This window comes from Tachyglossus aculeatus, chromosome 1, assembly GCF_015852505.1.
Source record: "Tachyglossus aculeatus isolate mTacAcu1 chromosome 1, mTacAcu1.pri, whole genome shotgun sequence".
NCBI classification, from domain to species: Eukaryota; Metazoa; Chordata; class Mammalia; order Monotremata; family Tachyglossidae; genus Tachyglossus; species Tachyglossus aculeatus.
In genome coordinates, this window is record NC_052066.1 from 155,834,968 (window position 1) to 155,854,100 (window position 19,133).

General features: G+C 41.4%; 1 protein-coding gene across 1 annotated transcript in view; it reads right to left on the reverse strand.

Moving 5' to 3' along the window:
- The window catches only part of UNC79 (unc-79 homolog, NALCN channel complex subunit), a 172,979-nt gene that overhangs the window by 133,756 nt on the left and 20,090 nt on the right, over positions 1–19,133 (reverse strand). Inside the window, exons 4-7 of the mRNA XM_038749857.1 lie at positions 18,100–18,270; positions 6,151–6,243; positions 1,423–1,478; positions 780–909 (exon numbers count right to left, since the gene is read on the reverse strand). Of these exons, the coding sequence (XP_038605785.1) occupies positions 780–909; positions 1,423–1,478; positions 6,151–6,243; positions 18,100–18,270 (450 nt within the window). The remainder of the gene's footprint in view (positions 1–779; positions 910–1,422; positions 1,479–6,150; positions 6,244–18,099; positions 18,271–19,133) is intronic.

The following is a 19,133-nucleotide window of genomic DNA, read 5'->3' on the forward strand; positions in this document are numbered from 1 at the left end:
AAATTATCATCATCATTACTATTATATATTATTATAGTTATAACCTTTGCTAGAAAAGAAGCAGAAAGTGCCAACTTCCATGACTTTTGGGACTTTCTAGAATCGCTTCAGGAAGAGACACCTCAAGGAAGGGTTATTAAACAGCCACTTGTCTGCTCTGTGACACTGGGCAAGTCACTTAAGTTCTCTATGTCCCACTTATCTCATCTGTAAAATGAGGGTTAAGACTGTGAGCCTCACACTGGACGAGAACTATGTCCAACCTGATATGCTGGTACTTCCCCCAGCATTTAGTACAGTGCTTAGCACATACTAAACACTTAACACAACAAATATCATTAAAAAAACCTTTCCAGTGCCATTTTACCTGTGACATTGCTATTTTTAGGCCCTGGGTATTGGGAGATTTTTAGGCCCTTGGTAATGGGTAAAGCTTTCTGATCTTTTTAGGCTCTGAAGACTGGAGACCATGATAAAATTAATGGGTTAGCGATTGCCTTTATCACCTGGCTTTCCATTAGGTTCTTTTGGAGGTAACCCCAGGATTTCATGTAATTCACTCTGCTCCAATATCAACATGAAAGAGTCAAAGTCCCCTTGAAAATATCTAATTTACTCCAATAAATGGTTGGTGCCCCCAACAAAACCTGTCCTGTGGATATCATCTGAACCCACAAGATGTCACATGAAAAAATCAGCCAGCTCCATCACTACAGTGTTCATGACATTGCTCTGAAAGTATTAACCAAATGTTCTGAAATCATAACTTATGTTCTTACCTGTGTACTGCAGGCCCCTGTACTCACTTATTGCCCCGGGAGGTTTTAAATTGGGCCAATAGTGGAACAACATTTGTACAGCTGGAGGTTTTACTTGAGAAGGTCCATAGGCTATGACATATAGCAAGTCCTAATGTAAAATATAGGAAGTATTTATGCCACAGACTGTTAAGATGTGAACTAATCATCATTCCACATCACAAGAGAAATTAAGGGGAAAAATTCAACAGAAATCATACAACGATTCATGATTTACAAGTTAACCTGTTTATTTACATGAAATACAGAAATAATGCATTTTTCACTAAGGAAATTGTTTGGGCAAAGGAAGATCTTCTAAAGCCACTTGTTACTTTGAATAAAATCACTGGACTGATGACAACACAGTATAAACAGTAATAAACTAAATTCCAAGAATGAGATACAACCATCTACTAATTGTCAGCACTGTGATCCTAAAGCATCACTTATGCTATAAGTAATAAACAGATTAACCACAAAGGAAAGAATTTTAGGCACCTCAACATTGGGTGAATACAATATCAATATAGTTGACCTAGAGTGACTTTATTCTGTGAATTTTGCTTTTACCATATCATGTAAATTAGTTTGATTCCACAATCTACATTGGCCCAAAACTTACTTTCCAGACTTCTTGCTTATACTTCATGAGGCATTCCAATAATTGACAATGATACACTGTAGCAGAAAAAAATGCATTTTAGCATGAAATTAAAATATGAAATAAAGAAAACTGCTTAGAGAAATAATGCAGGACATGGAGCTGAACTAGCATAACTTTAAGTGCAGCTATAGAATTAGAAAATATCCTCTGGGTTTATTTGCATTTTCCAGTGAACATATGTAAGCACTCTTAAGTATCCTAAAGCCTTATTTCAATGTATTTTTCACTTACTACTTTGAAGATGTTAGAGCTTTATCCAAGAGTCCCAGTTTAATGTTTTATTGCACTAATCCATATTTAAAGAGCATGGGGAATGCCTGTCTCAATTGCAAATGCTGAAAGCTTAGAAATGGATGTGTCATCTTTTAGTCTTCAGCTCAAGGTCAGGAAGTGTCCCATAGCCACTCAATCGTATTTATTGAGCACATACTGTGTGCAGAGCACAGTACTAAGTGTTTGGGAGAGCACAATATAACAGACACATTCCTTACCCACAACAAGCTTACAGACTAGCAGGGGAGACAGACATTTATACTGTGAGCTCGTTGTTGGGTAGGGATTGTCTTGATTTGTTGCCAAATTGTACCTTCCAAGAGCTTTGTATAGTGTTCTGCACACAGTAAGCACTCAATAAATACAATTGAATGAATGAAATAAAATTACAGTCTGTTCATAAGTGCTATGGGCCTGGGGGTGAGGGGGATGAATAAAGGGAGCAAGTCAGGGGGACACAAAGGTAGTGGGAGATAATGAAAGGAGGGCTTAATCCTGGAAGGCCTCTTGGAGGAGATATGCCTTCAACAAGGCTTTGAAGAGGGGAAAGTGATAGTCTGTCAGATGTGAAGAGCGCAGACATTCCAGGCCAGAGGCAGGATGTGGGCGTGTGGTCGGCGGCTACATAGATGAGATCGAAGTACAGTGAGAAGGTTGACATAGCAAAGCACCTGAGGTCCATTCCCTGACTCAGATGGATCTGAGTTTCAAGAGCTGGGGACCCTTGCTCAACCCGATTCCCCGCAGTCCAGATTGAATTTGCGGTCGGGGCGGAGGGAGAGAGAAGAAATGGTTTAAGGCCATGTGACTGTGGCTATCCCTACTTAACCCCATTCACAGTTCCAGAAAGTGCACAGGAGTCTGACAGAATGCACTGTACAGGTACCATTCCCCATTATCCAGTCCTGAGGAAGCAACTGCAGGAGAATGAACCCCACCTCCCTTCCTTCAGCGGGGCCCAAGGGTGGTAGGCTAATTCTCAGGGAAAATATGAGCAGCAGCAGCATGGCTCAGTGGGAAGAGCACGGACTTAGGAGTCAGAGGTCATGAGTTCAAATTCCGGCTTTGCCGCTTGTCAGCTGTGTGACTTTGGGCAAGTCACTTCTTCTCTGGGCCTCAGTTACCTCATCTGTAAAATGGGGATTAAGACTGTGAGCCCCACACGGGGCTACCTGATCACCTTGTATCCCCCCAGTGCTTGTAACAGTGCTTGGCACATAGTAGGTGCTTAACAAATGTCATCATTATATAATCCATCAGTGGTACTTACTGAGTGTTTACTGTGTACAGAGCACTGTGCTAAGTGCTTGGGAAAGTACACCACAACAGAGTTGGTAGAAATGTTCCCTGCCCACAAGTCAAAACCCTACCTAACATGAGTCCAAACCCCCCTGGATCAGCTTCCAACCAATAGTAGTATGTTTACTACTACTACTAGAGAAGCAGCGTGGCTCAGAGAGAAGCAGCGTGGCTCAGTGGAAAGAGCACGGGCTTTGGAGTCAGGGGTCATAGGTTCAAATCCCAGCTCCAATTGTCACCTGACTTTGGGCAAGTCACTTCACTTCTCTGTGCCTCAGTTACCTCATCTATAAAATGGGAATTAAGACTGCGAGCCCCCCCGTGGGACAACCTTATCACCTTGTAACCTCCCCAGCGCTTAGAACAGTGCTTTGCACATAGTAAGCGCTTAATAAATGCCATCATTATTAGAGAAGCAGCGTGGCTCAGTGGAAAGAGCACAGGCTTTGGAGTCAGAGGTCATGGGTTCGAATCCTGGATCTGCCACATGACTGCTGTGTGACCTTGGGCAAGTCACTTAACTTCTCTAAGCCTCAGTTACCTCATCTGTAAAATGGGAATTGATGTGAGCCCCACGTGGGACAACCTGATCACCTTGTATTCCCCCCAGCACTTAGAACAGTGCTTTGCACATAGTAAGCGCTTAACAAATGCCATTATTATTATTATTGTTATTTATTAGCAAGTAATAGTTTAAGTGCTTGTTATGTGTCAAGCACTGTACTAAGTGCTGGAATAGATATGAAATAATCAGGTACCACACGGGGCTTTCATTCTAACGAGGAGGGAGAAGAGGTAACGAATCGCCATTTTGCAGATGAGGGAACTGAGGCACAGAGAAGTTAAGTGACTTCCCCAACATCACACAGCATCCAATTGGTAGAGCGGAATTAGAACCCAGGTCCTCTGACACTCAGGCTCATGCTGTCTCCAATAGGCCACTCTGATTCTCATACTCCGGGAGCTCTCCCTAGGAGTCCTCTTATATTAAAAACTGCAGGTCCAGACTATCTCCAAATCATCCTGTCCTCAAGTGCTCCATGAAGATAACCTCACCATTGCCTTAAAGCACTCAATCAGTTTGCCCACTCCTACCTCACCTCACTACTCTCCTACTACAACCCAGCCCACACACTTCACTCCTTTAATGTTAACCTTCTCACTGTACCTCAGTCTCATCTGTCTTGCCACTGACCCCTTGCCCACATCCTGCCTCCAGCCTGGAAATCCCTCCTTCCTCAAATCTGGCAGAAAATTACTCTCCCCACCTTCAAAGCCTTATGGAAGGCATGTCTCCTCCAAGAGACCTTCCCTGACTAAGCTCTCCTTTGCTCTTCTCCCACTCCCTTCTGTGTCGGCCTGACTTGCTCCCTTTAATCATCTCCCCTCCCAGTCCCACAGCACATACGTAAATATCTGTAATTTACTGCTTTACACTAATGTCTATCTCTCCCTCTAGACTGTATGCTCACTGGGGGCAGGGAATGTGTCTGTTTATTGTTATATTGTACTTTCCCAAACGCTTAGTACAGTGCTCTGTACACAGCAAATGCTCAATAAATACAATTGAAAGAATGAATAAAAAGATTAGCTTGATTTAGGGCCCCGTGGTGATTTGGGTCACTTTTTGGCGTATGTGATGATACCCCATAGATGTCCTCTGGACTAAACCAGGATCTAGGTACACAATTATTAAATATTGATTCAAACCCCTGAAGGAACCTAAAAATTCAGTGGTCACCGTAGGGTCTTCAGGACCAGAATTGACATAAGGTCAGTCCAGGATCTTGGGACCAGAGTGGAATGAACCACCCCAAAAGAACCCAGAGCCAGAAAAGCCCTCAAATTCCAACCTGAACCTGATCATATCTGGGTTTCTCTTGGTCAGTGCAAGACATCAGGAGAGAAAATGACTCGTAAACAGTATTCCAGAAGCTTCAGCTGCACTTGTTGAATGGAGAAAAGTTCACTCTGAGTGACCGACCAGTTCTGACACTGAATCTTTGCAGTCAACAAAGTATGACAAGAAAATCTTTCCATCTGTTTTTTTCATTAGAACTTTGGTATAATGATTTACTAGATTCTCTTCAACCACAGGTGACACTTTCAGTCATGGCAGTTTGCTTAAAAGGCCTAGTCTTTGACAATCCAGATCATTTCACTGTCCCAGTGGAAATCCACTCTAAAATTGAATATGTTCTATGCTATATATGCCACAAAGACCTACCTTAAAAAAATTAATTATATTACCAACCGAAATCCCTTAAGGTGAAGGAGTCTACACGGAGGACATTCCCTTGTGTTTGTCTTGGTTTGTCCTGGGATTTGGTAATAATATTTGTGAATCCCTTACTATGTGTCAAGTACTGTGCTAAGCCCTGGGATAGATACAATACAAATCAGACACAGTTCCAGTCCCTTATGGAACTCATTGTTTAAAGGGGAGGAAGAACAGGCATTTAACCCCCATTTTACAGGTACAGACAAGTGCCTTGCCCAAGGTCACATAGCAGGAAAATGCTGGAGTCAAAATTAGAACCCTGGTCTCAACTCCCAGTTCTGGGCTCTCTCCCTTGGGTCACACAGCATTCACCCTATTCACACCCTTTTCCATTTTGTTAGCTTCAATCATGTGCCCTCTCAAACTTTCTTTGTAAAAAATTCAGTTCTCTCTCCCTGAACCCCATAGTTGGCCTTCTCAGTATTTTCTCCATCACCTTTATGCCCTACATAAGACGACAAGCAAGACTGCACCAGTTCTGTTTCCCATTGGTTTTGATCCTTTGACCAAGCTGCATTGGGTTAGTTTAGCTTAGCTCAAGACCTCCAGCTGCCAAGCATTCCAATTCACTCATTTTATTTTTTAGGTTTCTGGCATTAAAAGCATTTGCATGTTTTGGTTTGGCTTTCTTGCCTATGTACCATTTGCCTCATTTGATGAACCATTTAATTTGTCCGGCTCATTTACCTTAAAGGCTTTGTTGGTTTCACTCCAAATCCTAGACTTCCAAACTGCTTATATTCACAACTTAGCTGAGTACTTCATTTAGTTACTGAAATTAGAATTAACCTAATCTTTGGAAAGGAACAGAAGAAACTTATATTACTACTTACCAGGATTTGAGGTGTACTGCATTGCGATCATTAACATAGAAGATGCAGAGAGATTAACATGAGCAGGAACACTTTCTCTCCTTGATGATCCCACTGGAAACCAATACATTCTTGGATTAGACAACAATGAAATGCAATTTATAGACAACACTTGTCATGGAAACCCCAAAACTCTGAATATGATCACCAAAATGATGGCATTTTGTCCATTATTTCGGAATGCAGCCCTACCATCACAGAAAACTAAAGTCTCCACATTACCAACTCAGCAAATATAAATTGTATATCCAGGAGTCCCTGACATTGTTCTTGAATCAAGGAAGTTGATTTGTGCAACGAGGTCAATTCCTGGCCCTAAGGAGCTTCGGTACAAACACAAAGGAGAGAATCAGGCAAATTGAGATTGTGTGTTTGTGTGTGTGTGTGAGTGTGCACGTGTTTGATAATTTTGAGAAGAAAGATTTTGATCTGAATAGATTCAGCAAAGTAGAAGAAAGCAGTCAGGCCATTTTCAATTCAGGGGATAAATGAACTCCAAAATCAGAGGCAGGAGAAGAATATGGAGATTGAAAAGCTCCTTCTCTGAAGTCCTTAACCAATAGGAACGCTAATCAGTTGTGGAAGGATGGTTTAAAGGGGGCAGGGGAATGGATTGAATAACCTTTGAACCTCCTTTTTCAACCTTCAATCCACGATTTCCCCTTTGGGCCATGCAGACCCAAGCTACTTCCATACTGACCATGAATCTTAGAAATGTTCTCTCAAAAGCTGATGCTACTCCAAACACAATGTTCTGTGGAGTTCCAAGGCTAAATAAAATCAGCTAAACTGAATAAACATGCACAGGCACACATCATTTACTGAATCTGGTTAGAAAGGCATAATGTAAACAGATGTGCAGCCCGCACCCAAGAGGACGAATAAAGCCAAGAACAAAAGGAGTAGGAGAATCAAAATGGAATTTGGTTTTTTTTACATTTAATTATATACACTCATAAATGTTGAAAAAATCTTCCAGTCTATTCTCCCCCTACCCAGTTGCAAGGTAACCTTTATACCCTTAGGCCGGAAGTCAGAGAAAGTGTTATTCTCTCCCTCTCTCCCAGTGCCTTGTAGCCTAAGACGGACTGGAGACCAAGGCCTGACCAGAAATAAGGAAAAGTACAGACGTGCCTAAAGTGGTTAGTTCACTTCTCCATAATGTTCCCTTTTGGGAACATGGGCTTTCTCTCCATCACAGCACACCAACCACCACCACCACCATTACTTCCATTACCAAGATTTTCTCCTCCTTTGTGCCTAGTTCCTTCCACAGTGGATAACTGTGCACTAACTGCAGATGACAACCAACTGATATAAATTTACTGTGAGCAGTGATGCAAAAGTTATGGAAGCAGCATGGCCTAATGGGAAGAGCACGGACTTTGGAGACAGAGGATCTGGGTTTTAATCCCAGCTCCTCCACTTCTCTGCTGTATGACCTTAGGCAAGTCACTTAACTTCCCCGTGCCTCAGTTATCTCATCTTTAAAATGGAGATTAAAACTGTGAGCCCCGTGTGGGGCACGTGGACTGTGTCCAGCCTTGTATCTATCCCAGTGCTTAATACAGTGTCTGGCACATAATAAGTGAGAAGCAGTGTGGTATAGTGGATAGAGCACGAGCTGGGAGGCAGAAGGTCATGGATTCTAATCCCACCTCTGCCACTTATCTGCTGTGTGACCTCGGGTGAGTCACTCAATTTCTCTCCACCTCAGTTACCTCATTTGTAAAATGAGGATTGAGATTGTGAACCCCACGTGGGACAAGGGACTTGTCTAACCCAATTTGCTTGTATGTATCCCAGCACTTAGTACAGTGCCTGGCACAGTGCTTAAAAACCGTAATAACTATTATTATCATTATTACGAGTGCTTAACAAATACCATTTAAAAATAAAAATTCTGTATTCTTAGGTCCAACTAATCACTTCTCGCTGTGTGACATGGGAATGGTAACAATCTCTCTATTGTAATAATAATAATAATGGCATTTATTAAGCACTTACTATGTGCAAAGCACTGTTCTAAGAGCTGGGGAGGTTACAAGGTGATCAGGTTGTCCCACGGGGGGGCTCACAGTCTTGATCTCCATTTCACAGATGAGGTAACTGAGGCACAGAGAAGTTAAGTGACTTGCCCAAAGTCACACAGCTGACATTTGGCGGAGCCGGGATTTGAACCCATGACCTCTGACTCCAAAGCCTGTGCTCTTTCCACTGTGCCATGCTGCAGTTCTTATGACCAAAATAGATAAGGTAGGCTCTGCTGTCTTCATATTCTCTTGAATATTGTCTTAAAGATTCTCCAAAATGGGCCTGCCCTCAGGCTTGAAAGTGGAAATGGAATGCTTCTCTCTGCCCTTCTTCACCCAAAAGAGCAAAGGGGCTCGCTAAAATCACTACTTTCCAACCTGGGTGCTTTTTTGTAATGGCATTTGTTAAGCTCTTTATGTCACACACTGTACTAAGCATTGGGCAAATACAGGACAATCAGGTGGGATACAGTCTGTGTCCCACATGAAGCTCACAGTTTTAATCCCCATTTTACAAATGAGGTAACAGGCTCAGAGAAGTTAAATGACTTGCCCAAGGCCATATAGCACACAAGCAGCAGAGCTGGGATTAGAACTCAGGTCCTTCTGACTTCCAAGTCAGTGCTCTATCCATTAAGCCATGCTGTTTTGCTGGATATTATTATTACTATTGTTATTATTAGTAGTAATAATAACAATCATATTTATTGAGTGTTTACTGTGTGCACAGCACTGTATTAAGTGCTTGGGAGAGTACAATACAACATCAAACATATTCCCTGGCCAGGAGCTCATAGTCTAGAGGGGGAGACAGACATTAATATAAATAATGAATAGATAAATAAATAAATAAATTACAGGTATATACAGATATATATACATATGTGACATGGGGAAGGGAGAGGATAAGTGAAGAAACTATGAGTGGCACAGAAAGGAGTGGGAGAAGAGGAGAGGAGGGCTCAGTCAGCAAAGGCTATCTGAAGGAGATGTGCTCTCAATAAGGCTTTGAAGTGGGGAGGAGCAATTATCTGTCTGATATGAGGAGGGAGGGCATTCCAGGTCAGAGGTTAGGATGTGAGAAAGATAGACAAGATCGAGGTACAGTGAGAAGGTTAGCAAGGAAAGGCCCCCATCAATGCACTGCTGCAGATTGCTCCGTGCAGGGGCACCTCCCCGCCACCAACATACATATATTCATATTCATTCATTCTCTCTCTCTCTCTCTCTCCTCTCAGAATCAGGGACACACAGTCCTGAGACAGGGACACATAGTCCTGCAGGACTCACAGGTGAGGGTAGGAGAAGATAATTCCTCAATAAAGCTTGGTCTCCTAACAGAGAGAGAGAATTAACCTACTCAATTCTCTCCTCACAGGAGTGGTTTAAAGAATATAATAAAAATTACATTAAAATATGACAGAATTGCTAAATAATAACTTCAGGGTCTCTTCAACATGTCTTTCTAACCCCACGCTGCTATTATATTTCAGAAGAATGGCAAATATAATTGGAGTCCAAGGGCTGTAAAGAGGGCAGCAATTACTTGGAATTCCAGGGATCTGGGTTCCCAGAATATTCATAATGCCATTGCTACACAAGTGTAATGCAATGGCCTGGGAAATGGCAACTCAGGGAAACCAAAGTTAACAAAAAAGGGGCTGAAAGTTTAAAAGTGTAAGATTTTTAGAGATGAGAACTGGCAGAGCCCTTAAATTACCTGAGAATTCTGCACTGTACATAAACATTTGTAGCTACCAGCACATGTGCCAGGCTCACACAATGAGGAACCCCAACCACAACCCAAAAGAGCAAACAGTGACGGAGAAATCAAACAAACTAAACAGGCTCTTCCACCTCACAGAGAAACAGTGAGGGATGAGAAAGTACAAAGCTGGTAGAATGGCCCCAGAGCCTCGCTTGGCACCAGAAAAAGCTGCTTGTAGAACAGGACGTGGAAAGAAAGCCTAAGTAAAAGTATTTTGAGGAGAGGGGCAGACTAGGGAAAAAGTGACATGGTTGTGGGAGGGTGGGGGGAAAACGCAGAGACAGTGGAAAAACGGACATGTACTAAATCAGAGACGTAGAAATTATGCTTTGCCTAAAGGAAAGTTGTAACGAAATGAAAAATACAGGACCACATATGGAAAGACGTGGAGAGACACAAAGACCAAGATGCAAGCACATAAATACAGGCTTAGAGAGGTGGCAGCTGAAGAGAGAAAAAGGCCGAAACAAGTATCAAGACAGAGGAAAAGGACAGAGATAGGGCCATAAGGAAACAGAAGACAAAGAGACAGCGGCAAAGGGACCAAGAGACTTAGAAAGACAGAGAGAGAGAGAGAGAGAGAGAGAGAGAGAAAGAGAGAGAGAGAGAGGAAAAAAAACACCCAGGAACACAAGCAGAAAGTCAGATACTACATATATAGTCAAAGACAGTTTGAGAGGGGAAAAAAAAGGCTCAAGAGAACAGGAAGACAGGACCCGGTTTGTAAAGTAGGGATGTGGTGGAGAGAGGGGTACATCCATTTTAAATTCATCTATTTGAAGAATGGTATTTGATTAGCAGATATAATTCAATTAATCAATTTCCTTGAATGCAGGCTACACCAGTAAATTTTCATTTGGATACAGCTGGTTCTTTTCTCTGCCAAGGGGATCCTGACAATATCCGCAGCTCAAATGGATTTACGAGCAATTACAGAACGCTTTGCTCACTAATGGGAGAAAGGTTTCCAAGATACAATGCAAATGATTTTTCAGTCCTTACCCTAGTACTTTATATATTGTTTTAAAAAAGGCATTTCCACAGTATCTGAAACAAAGAGGGAATGGCTATGTTCACTTGGCTTATGGAAGGTTTTGAAAAAAATACCAAATTTCGGTCTTTAAAACTCGAAGGGAGTTATCTGCAAGGGAAAATACAACAACTTGCTTTCTGAGCAGAACTAAACATTGGCAACACTCCACAACAGTCCTCTACAATCTCAACTGACTGCCTACCCAATATTTTGATCCATTCCAGAGTTTGGATCTTCATCTTCTGTAGCACCTGAGAAAGTGCCTATTCTTCTACACTGGCTGGTGGGTACTTTGGAACAATCGAACAGAATGGATGAACAAAATTATGGAAACAAGATCAGGAGGAAAATTGTTGTGGCCCTTTCTCTATTGAGGACCCCAATTTGGTGGTTTGCGGGGGGTGCTTGGGGAGGGGGGGTTGTTGAGGCAGAGAGAGTGAGAGAAGAAGAGTTTGAAAGAGAAGGGGTAGAGAGAGGAGGATAGAGGGATGGGGAAAAGAGAAAGAGGGAGAAGAATGTCTTTATTATTACAATGATGATTGTATTTGTTAAGCATTTACTAGGCGTCAGGCACTGTTCTAAGCACTGGGATAGTTACACGTTAATCAGATCATACATAGTCCCTGTCCCATATGGGGCTCATAGTCTGAATAAGAGTGAGAACAATATTAAGCTCCATTTTACAGTTGAGGAAACTGAGGCACAGAAAAGTTAAGCCACTTGCCCAAGGTGACCAGCAACCAATTAGCAGATCTGGAATTAGAACCCAGGTCCTCTGACTCCCAGCCCCATGCTCTTTCCACTTGGTCATGCTTCTTCTCCTTGTTTCTTTTTGAAAACAGCACTGAGAGGGAGATAATAATGATAGCATTTATTAAGCACTTACTATGTGCAAAGCACTGTTCTAAGCACTGGGGAGATTACAAAGTGACCAGGTGGGGGGCTCACAGTCTTAATCCCCATTTTACAGATGTGATAACTGAGGCCCAGAGAAGTGAAGTGTCTTGCCCAAAGTCACACAGCTGGCAATTGGCAGAGCTGGGATTTGAACCCATGACCTCTGACTCCAATGCCCGGGCTCTTTCCACTGAGCCACACTGCTTCCCTACATGTGGGTAGATATGACTAAAGAGAACAATGCAGTATTGACACTCTCTGCAGCATTGTTTATAACATGTCTAATAAATGCCCTTAATTGACTGATCGCAAGTAAGGATAGCTCCTTTCTGTGCTAGTGGATTTGACCCCTCTAGACTGTGAGCCCGTTGTTGGGTAGGGACTGTCTCTATATGTTGCCAACTTGTACTTCCCAAACGCTTAGTACAGTGCTCTGCACACAGTAAGCGCTCAATAAATACGATTAAATGAATGAATCCACATTAGGTCTGTCTGTTTTTTTCCTGTGTTGTGACAACTTAATCTTCTTAGTGCATAGTACAGCACTCTGCACAAAGTGCTTAATAAATAATGTTAATACTTCCACTACCTCACAAAGTCTTGGCTCTAAGAGAGCAAATCCTCTGCTGATTTTTGCCTGCAGGCTTGTCTGTCTGTCAGCTGCTGTGTGTGTACCCCATCTGGACACTCCTACATAGTATTCTTTGAGACTATGCTTGACCATGTCTTTAAATTGTACACCTGCCTTCCCAGGTTGCATGCATCCCCTTCCAAGTCTCAATTAATTAATGATATTAATAATAGTAGTAATAATAATGCACAGGAGTGCTATGTGCCAAGCACTGTTCTAAGCACTGAGGTAAATACAAGGTTATCAGGTTGTCCCACGTGGGGCTCACGGTCTTAATCCCCATTTTACAGATGAGGTAACTGAGGCACAGAGAAGTTAAGTGGCTTGCCCAAAGTCACACAGCAGACAAATGGCAGAGACGGGATTAGAACCCATGACCTCTGACTCCCAAGCCTGTGCTCTTTCCACTAAGCCACAAGCCTTACTGTGTGCAGAACACTGTACTATGCACTTGGGAGAGTATAACAGAGGTGGTAGACACGTTTCCTGACCATAATGAGCTACAGTCTAGTTCTCCATACAGATAGCTGTTGAGGTATTCTGTTGTCATCCATCCTTCTCCTTCTAGACCGTGATCTCATCCCTCTAGACTGTGTAAGCTCATGGCGGGCAGGAAACATGAGCCCGCTGTTGGGTAGGGACTGTCTCTATATGTTGCCAACTTGCACTTCCCAAACGCTTAGTACAGTGCTCTGCACACAGTAAGCACTCAATAAATACGATTGAATGAATGAATGAATGTCTACCAACTCCACTATACTATACTCTCCCAAGAACTTAGTACAATGCTCTGCAAAATAGTAAGCCTTAATTGATACCATTGACTGACTGCCTGAGTCTTACATGCCCCAAACAGCATGGTTGTGTCGCTTTGAGCATTTCTTCAATGTGGACTACATTTCAGAACCCCATTGCTGGTAATCTTATTCTAACAGTTGATGCCAAGTGTGCTTCATAAATGACACTGCTAGTAAGTGCTTAATAAATACCATAATTAATTAAATAATTCTAGGAGTTGGATATGCCTTCTGGAGTAGGCCAGGTCTCCCAGCCAAAGATTTGAATACTACAACCATCTTGTAGATTTTCCACTTAGCATCAAGCCTGATACCCCACTGTTACACCCTCTGCCTTAAAGTCTTCCAAAGTTCATGCCGGGCTTTTTGATTCTGCTTTCTAGAGATTTATTCATTCATTTGCATTTATTGAGTGCTTACTGTGTGTAGAGCACTGTATTAAGTGTTTGAAACAGTGCAATAAATAGACATTCCCTGCCCAAAGTGACCTTATAGTCATTCATTCATTCATTCATTCAATCAGGGAGCTTAAAGTCTAGAGCAGCATTGAGGAGCAGCATGGCACTTTGTATAGAGGCCAAGCTTGAGAGTCAGAAGGACCTGGGTTCTAATCCTGGCTCTGCCACTTGTCTGCTCTGTGACCTTGGGTAGTCACAACTTCTCTGTGCCTATTACCTCATCTGTAAAATGGGCATTAAGACAAACAACCCCACCTGGAACAGCGACTATGTCCCACTTGATTAGCTTATATCTACCCCAATGCTTAGAACAGAGCTTGACACATAGTAAGTGCTTAAATACTATCATCATCACTTATCTAGATAGCCAAATTCAGGGGCTGCTTTAAGCTCTGTGTGGTCAGTGAAAACCTTTGGCTGGGTGTAGGATTTCCTGGGTGTAGTTGGTACAACACTACTACTTTCTTCGTATATTGTCAGACTTAGCGACGTGCAGCAACTGCAAAGCAATTCATAATGATTTGCATGTCTTCTTGTGTACACGCCTCTACTGCATGTAGCCATTCCTGAACCACTGGCTCAAAGATTTTTGATGATGCTCTTAATCTTTTGTGCTGGCAGACTCTCTCACTGGATTGTCAGCATATTCTGATCCCAGCCTCCTAATCTTTCACTGCCCCTTGAGCATGGCAGCATAGAATAGTTGGAACAGGACCAGATCATTCATGAAGTAGGCTTCACTCTGACAGTGATTAGGATTGAGGAAGTGTCACAGAGGCTTCCTGCAACTCTCCGTCCACCAACCAACCATAGAATAGTGTCGGTGAATTCCTCAGGACATTCACATGTGTTTAGCTATTTCCAGAGACCTGGTCTCTTGCTGGTGTCAAATGCTTTTGTAAGATTAATAAACAATAAAAACCTTAGTATTGTTTTCTGCCTCAAGAAAGCTTGTTATGGGCAGGGATGGTACCTGCTAATTCTGTTGTATTCTCCCAAGTGCTTAGCACGGTGTTTGGTAAATAATAAGTACTCAGTAAATATCACTGATTGATGAAACATTCCGAGAAAGTGCATAAATCATATCTGCTGTGTCAATTGATCTAGAACCAAACTGTGGTTCCAGACTCTGCACTACCCGACTCTGTGTCAATCAATGGTATTTATTGAGCACCTACCATGAGCAGAGCTCTGTTCTAAGAGCTTGGGAGAGTATGTGGGACAAGGATTGTTCCCAACCCAATTATCTTGTACCTACCCCAGCATTTAGTACAGTGTCTGGCACATAGTAAGCCTTTAACAAATACCATTTTTTTAAAAAAAGTTGGTAGACATGTTCCCTGCCCACACTGAGTTTACATACAGAATCTAGCCAGTAATGAAAAGCAAGATTTCCCTGTAATTTCACCAGTCTGTTTTTTGTCTTTCTTCAGAATGGTAATTATCATGGTAATGGCACTTTGAAGTCCTGGCATTTTCTTAATGACTATCTGTTGAAGGTAAATTCATGCAGAAACCTAAGGATTAAGTCCCCTCCTTGCTTGTAGATTTCTGCAGGAATAGCATCAGATCCGGGTGCTTTCTCATTTTTTCCACAGCTTTGGATTGGTTTTTGTTGTTTTGGGGTTTTTTTTAATGGCATTTGTTAAGCACTTACCGTGTGCTAGGGACTGTACTGAGCACTGAGGTAGATTCAGGAGAATCGGTTTGGACACAGTACCTGTCCCACATAGGACTCACAGTCTTAATGTCCATTGTACAGGAGTAAAGTGAGGCACAGAGAAGTTCAGTGACTTGCCCAAGGTCACATAGCAGACAGTTGGTGGAGCTTGGATTAGAACCCAGGTCAAGTAGGACCTCAGATCATTTCTCCGTATTCTGACCAATTTTCAATTCTCCTCCTCGTTGGTAAAAGGCAGGTTTAGAGTTCAAGATAGTGTCCTTACCACTTGTAAGGGTTTCCTCTTTATCCTCTATGTTGAGCCTTGGGTTTTCAGGAAGCAAAATGAGCCCCCCAACTCAACTTCCCATCTCTATTAGCAGAAACTTTGTCTTTGGAGTACCAAGGGCAAAGTGAAATGCTCACCTGAATGGAGAGCAAATGGCTTTGAGTGGAATGTAGTTTCTTCAGTGAGAGAGAGAGAAAGAAACAGGGACACTAGGGACAAGGATAAAAGCTTTGGTTCTAGGGGGGCCAGGTGTTTCCTGACCTTGATAGGCCAGGAGCAGAGTTCCTAGAAAGCTATTCCCTACCACAATCCTGAGCATTTTGTCATACCTCCGAACTACCTCTAAACTGTTAAACAGAGGTATATAGCTTAGATAAAGGATGTATTCAAAAAACCTAGGTATCAGTCCACATGATGCATAGCTCTGCACTTTGTGTCTGGCCCCAGTGATTGGCCTTTAGCTTTAAATGAACATCAGAGTATTCTTCAAAAAGGTACATGATTATGAGAAGTGTTAAAACCTTCACTTTTTTAAAGAAACTTGATTTATACCCTCACTTGCTGTGTAACATTCAAGATCAAAATGAAGGATTGAATGCTACTTTAAGGATCACTTTATTCCTTAATCCATTGAGAGTGTACATTTTATGAAGACTTCAAGTAGGAGTGAGAAAAAAAAAAATCAGGTGGCCCAGTGTTCCATTCAGCCACATATTTTATTAGCAGAGATTTTCTGACTGGGGATACCCTACAGAACTAAAGAACAGAGTTCATTCCTTCACTTAAATGGTTAACATGGGCTCAAGAAGATACTTACCACGGGAAGCACTGAGAAAAGGGAACTTTAGTTCTTGTCACTCCAAAATGTAAAAACAGAATAAGACCTTACTATCTAACAAAGCAAGTTCTAGTTGAGTTGTAAGATTTAAAACTAACTGCTCAAAATATTTTAAGTGAATGGGGAAAAATGCAAAAGCTACTATATCAGGTCTACATGGAATCAAAATTAAGTGGAGAGCTGCTGAATTTCAATTGTATGGGCAACCTAGACAGTTCAGACCAAAACACTGATTTTTTTTCTTCAAGTACCTAGGTAATTCAGCCAAAAGCAGTGCCTGAAATATCCGCATAATCATGGGTATGAAACCTTGGATTTAAAAGTTTTAATCAGAAAAATATATGAAATTTTAAAATATATTTAGAAACCTATGAAAGCAGTTTCTTATTAGATAAGACTAGATAGGGCAGAGCTCAATCGTATTTATTCAGCACTTACAGTGTGCAGAACTCTGTACAACTGTACTTGGGAAAATACATCATAACCGAGTTGGCAAACATGTTCCCTGCCCACATGGGCTCACAAGCCAAGAGGGGAAGCTAGACATTAAAATAAATTATGGATATCTACATAAATGCTGTGGGGAGGCAGGTGGGGTGAATTTGAAGCAGTGTAGCTCAGTGGAAAAGAGCATGGGCTTTGGAGTCAGAGGTCATGGGTTCAAATCCCAGCTCCGCCAATTGTCAGCTGTGTGACTTTGGGCAAGTCACTTAACTTCTCTGTGCCTCAGTTACCTCATCTGTAAAATGGGGATTAAGACTGTGAGCCCTCCAAGGGACAACCTGATCACCTTGTAACCTCCCCAGCACTTAGAACAGCGCTTTGCACATAGTAAGCTCTTAATACCATTATTATTATTATTATTATTATTAAAGGGTACAAATCCAAGTACAAGAGCTAAGGAATGATGATTGTAAGGGCTTAATTTGGCTTAACAGCACATACTTTTGTAAAAAAAAAAAATAGTATCAAAATTCAAAACTAGCAAAGCTTAGAAGAAATCTAATTCCAATCTCAATAAAAAGAAAAAAAAAGAAAAGTGATTGCTATCTGGAAAGCTACAAGAACAAATTTACAAGCCCTATTAAATTGAATGCTCCATATAGCACTGTAAAACTGAGCCCTTATAAAGGAAATGGCACTCAATTGAATGCCTCAATTATCCTACTGCATAGACATAAAGCATCAGAGTTATTGCTTCAGAATTGTTTCCATGTGCCAACAGCAATTTCTATAGATAACAAATGTAGAGTATGCTCTAAAATATTTCTTTCTCCCCTAGTCTGAGAAAAGTAATTCACACATTGCTATTTTAGAAAACAAGTTTTGCTCATCCCTTTGATGTCCACCATAATAATCTTCGTGACCATAGTTTCATTACAATAACTAAAGATAACATGGAGCTCTGTCATGAAAACTTAACCAAATACAGTTTTCAGCATTATAAAAGATTAAAATGATTTACTGCCCTCAAAATATAGTCTTAGAGGAATGAGATAAACTTACATATAGCCATAGGTAGAAATGATGTGCTGAGATATTCAATAATATCTTTGTGCAGAAATGGAGGGAAAGTAGCTAACGTTGATATCATTGTATAGGGCAAAGTGCTCAGGATTTCATCATTGAGAAAGGGCAGCAAGCAGGTAGTTGTGTAAAATATTGACTGTCCAAGATCTACAAAACAGAATTGAGTAATCACTAAAACACTGTGTAGCAAACAATAGTTGGAGAGTCTGAGGCTTCTAAAATTAAATTTAAATGAAAAGCAACTCAATTTTCTTTTCCCTTGAAGAATCTTGTGATCCCACTCACCACGGAGCTATTTTCAATATATAACAGTTGACTTACCTATACCACTCTATCAGTGTATTAATATTGCACTTTTCCTTGAAGTTAAAACACTCTCCAATTAATAAATCCTCATCCCTAAGAATAGAACAATTGTTCTTATCGCCATTATTGTGGTATTTCTGCTTAACAGACGACGTAATGGAGGCACAAATAATTTAAATGTCTTGTCCACCCTCATTTTGACCAAGTTGTTGGAGGACCTGGAAAAAGAACCTGGACAATAGCTCCCTACCAAGAAAGCCACAGAGCCACTGAAGCAAAACAGCAAACATGGAATAAACTTTCTTAGGGTTTATGGTTCCAGTCACCAAAATTGTACAAGATCCTAGGAAACAAACGGTAGGAACCCTTCATTCCCATTTTCTTCAACCCCCAGAAGAGGATTTGGAACTCATAACCCCAAAGGATTTTTCCATCTCAACATCTCACAGCAAAATTTTCCAGTAAGATTGTAATGCAAAGTAACATACCATGTTGAATTCTCTTGGGAAATTAAAGCACCCAGAAGGAAATTAGTCTGAATTATTATTTAGGAAAGTGATTGCTCTAATTCTCAAGTGCATTGCCTGAGACCTTTTCATGATCAAAAGATAACACAGAACAGCCTAGTGCCAGAATGGACTAGTATTAGAATTGGAATTGGTACCAGTGTTGGTTCAGAGCTAACCCACCAAAAAAAGAAAGAA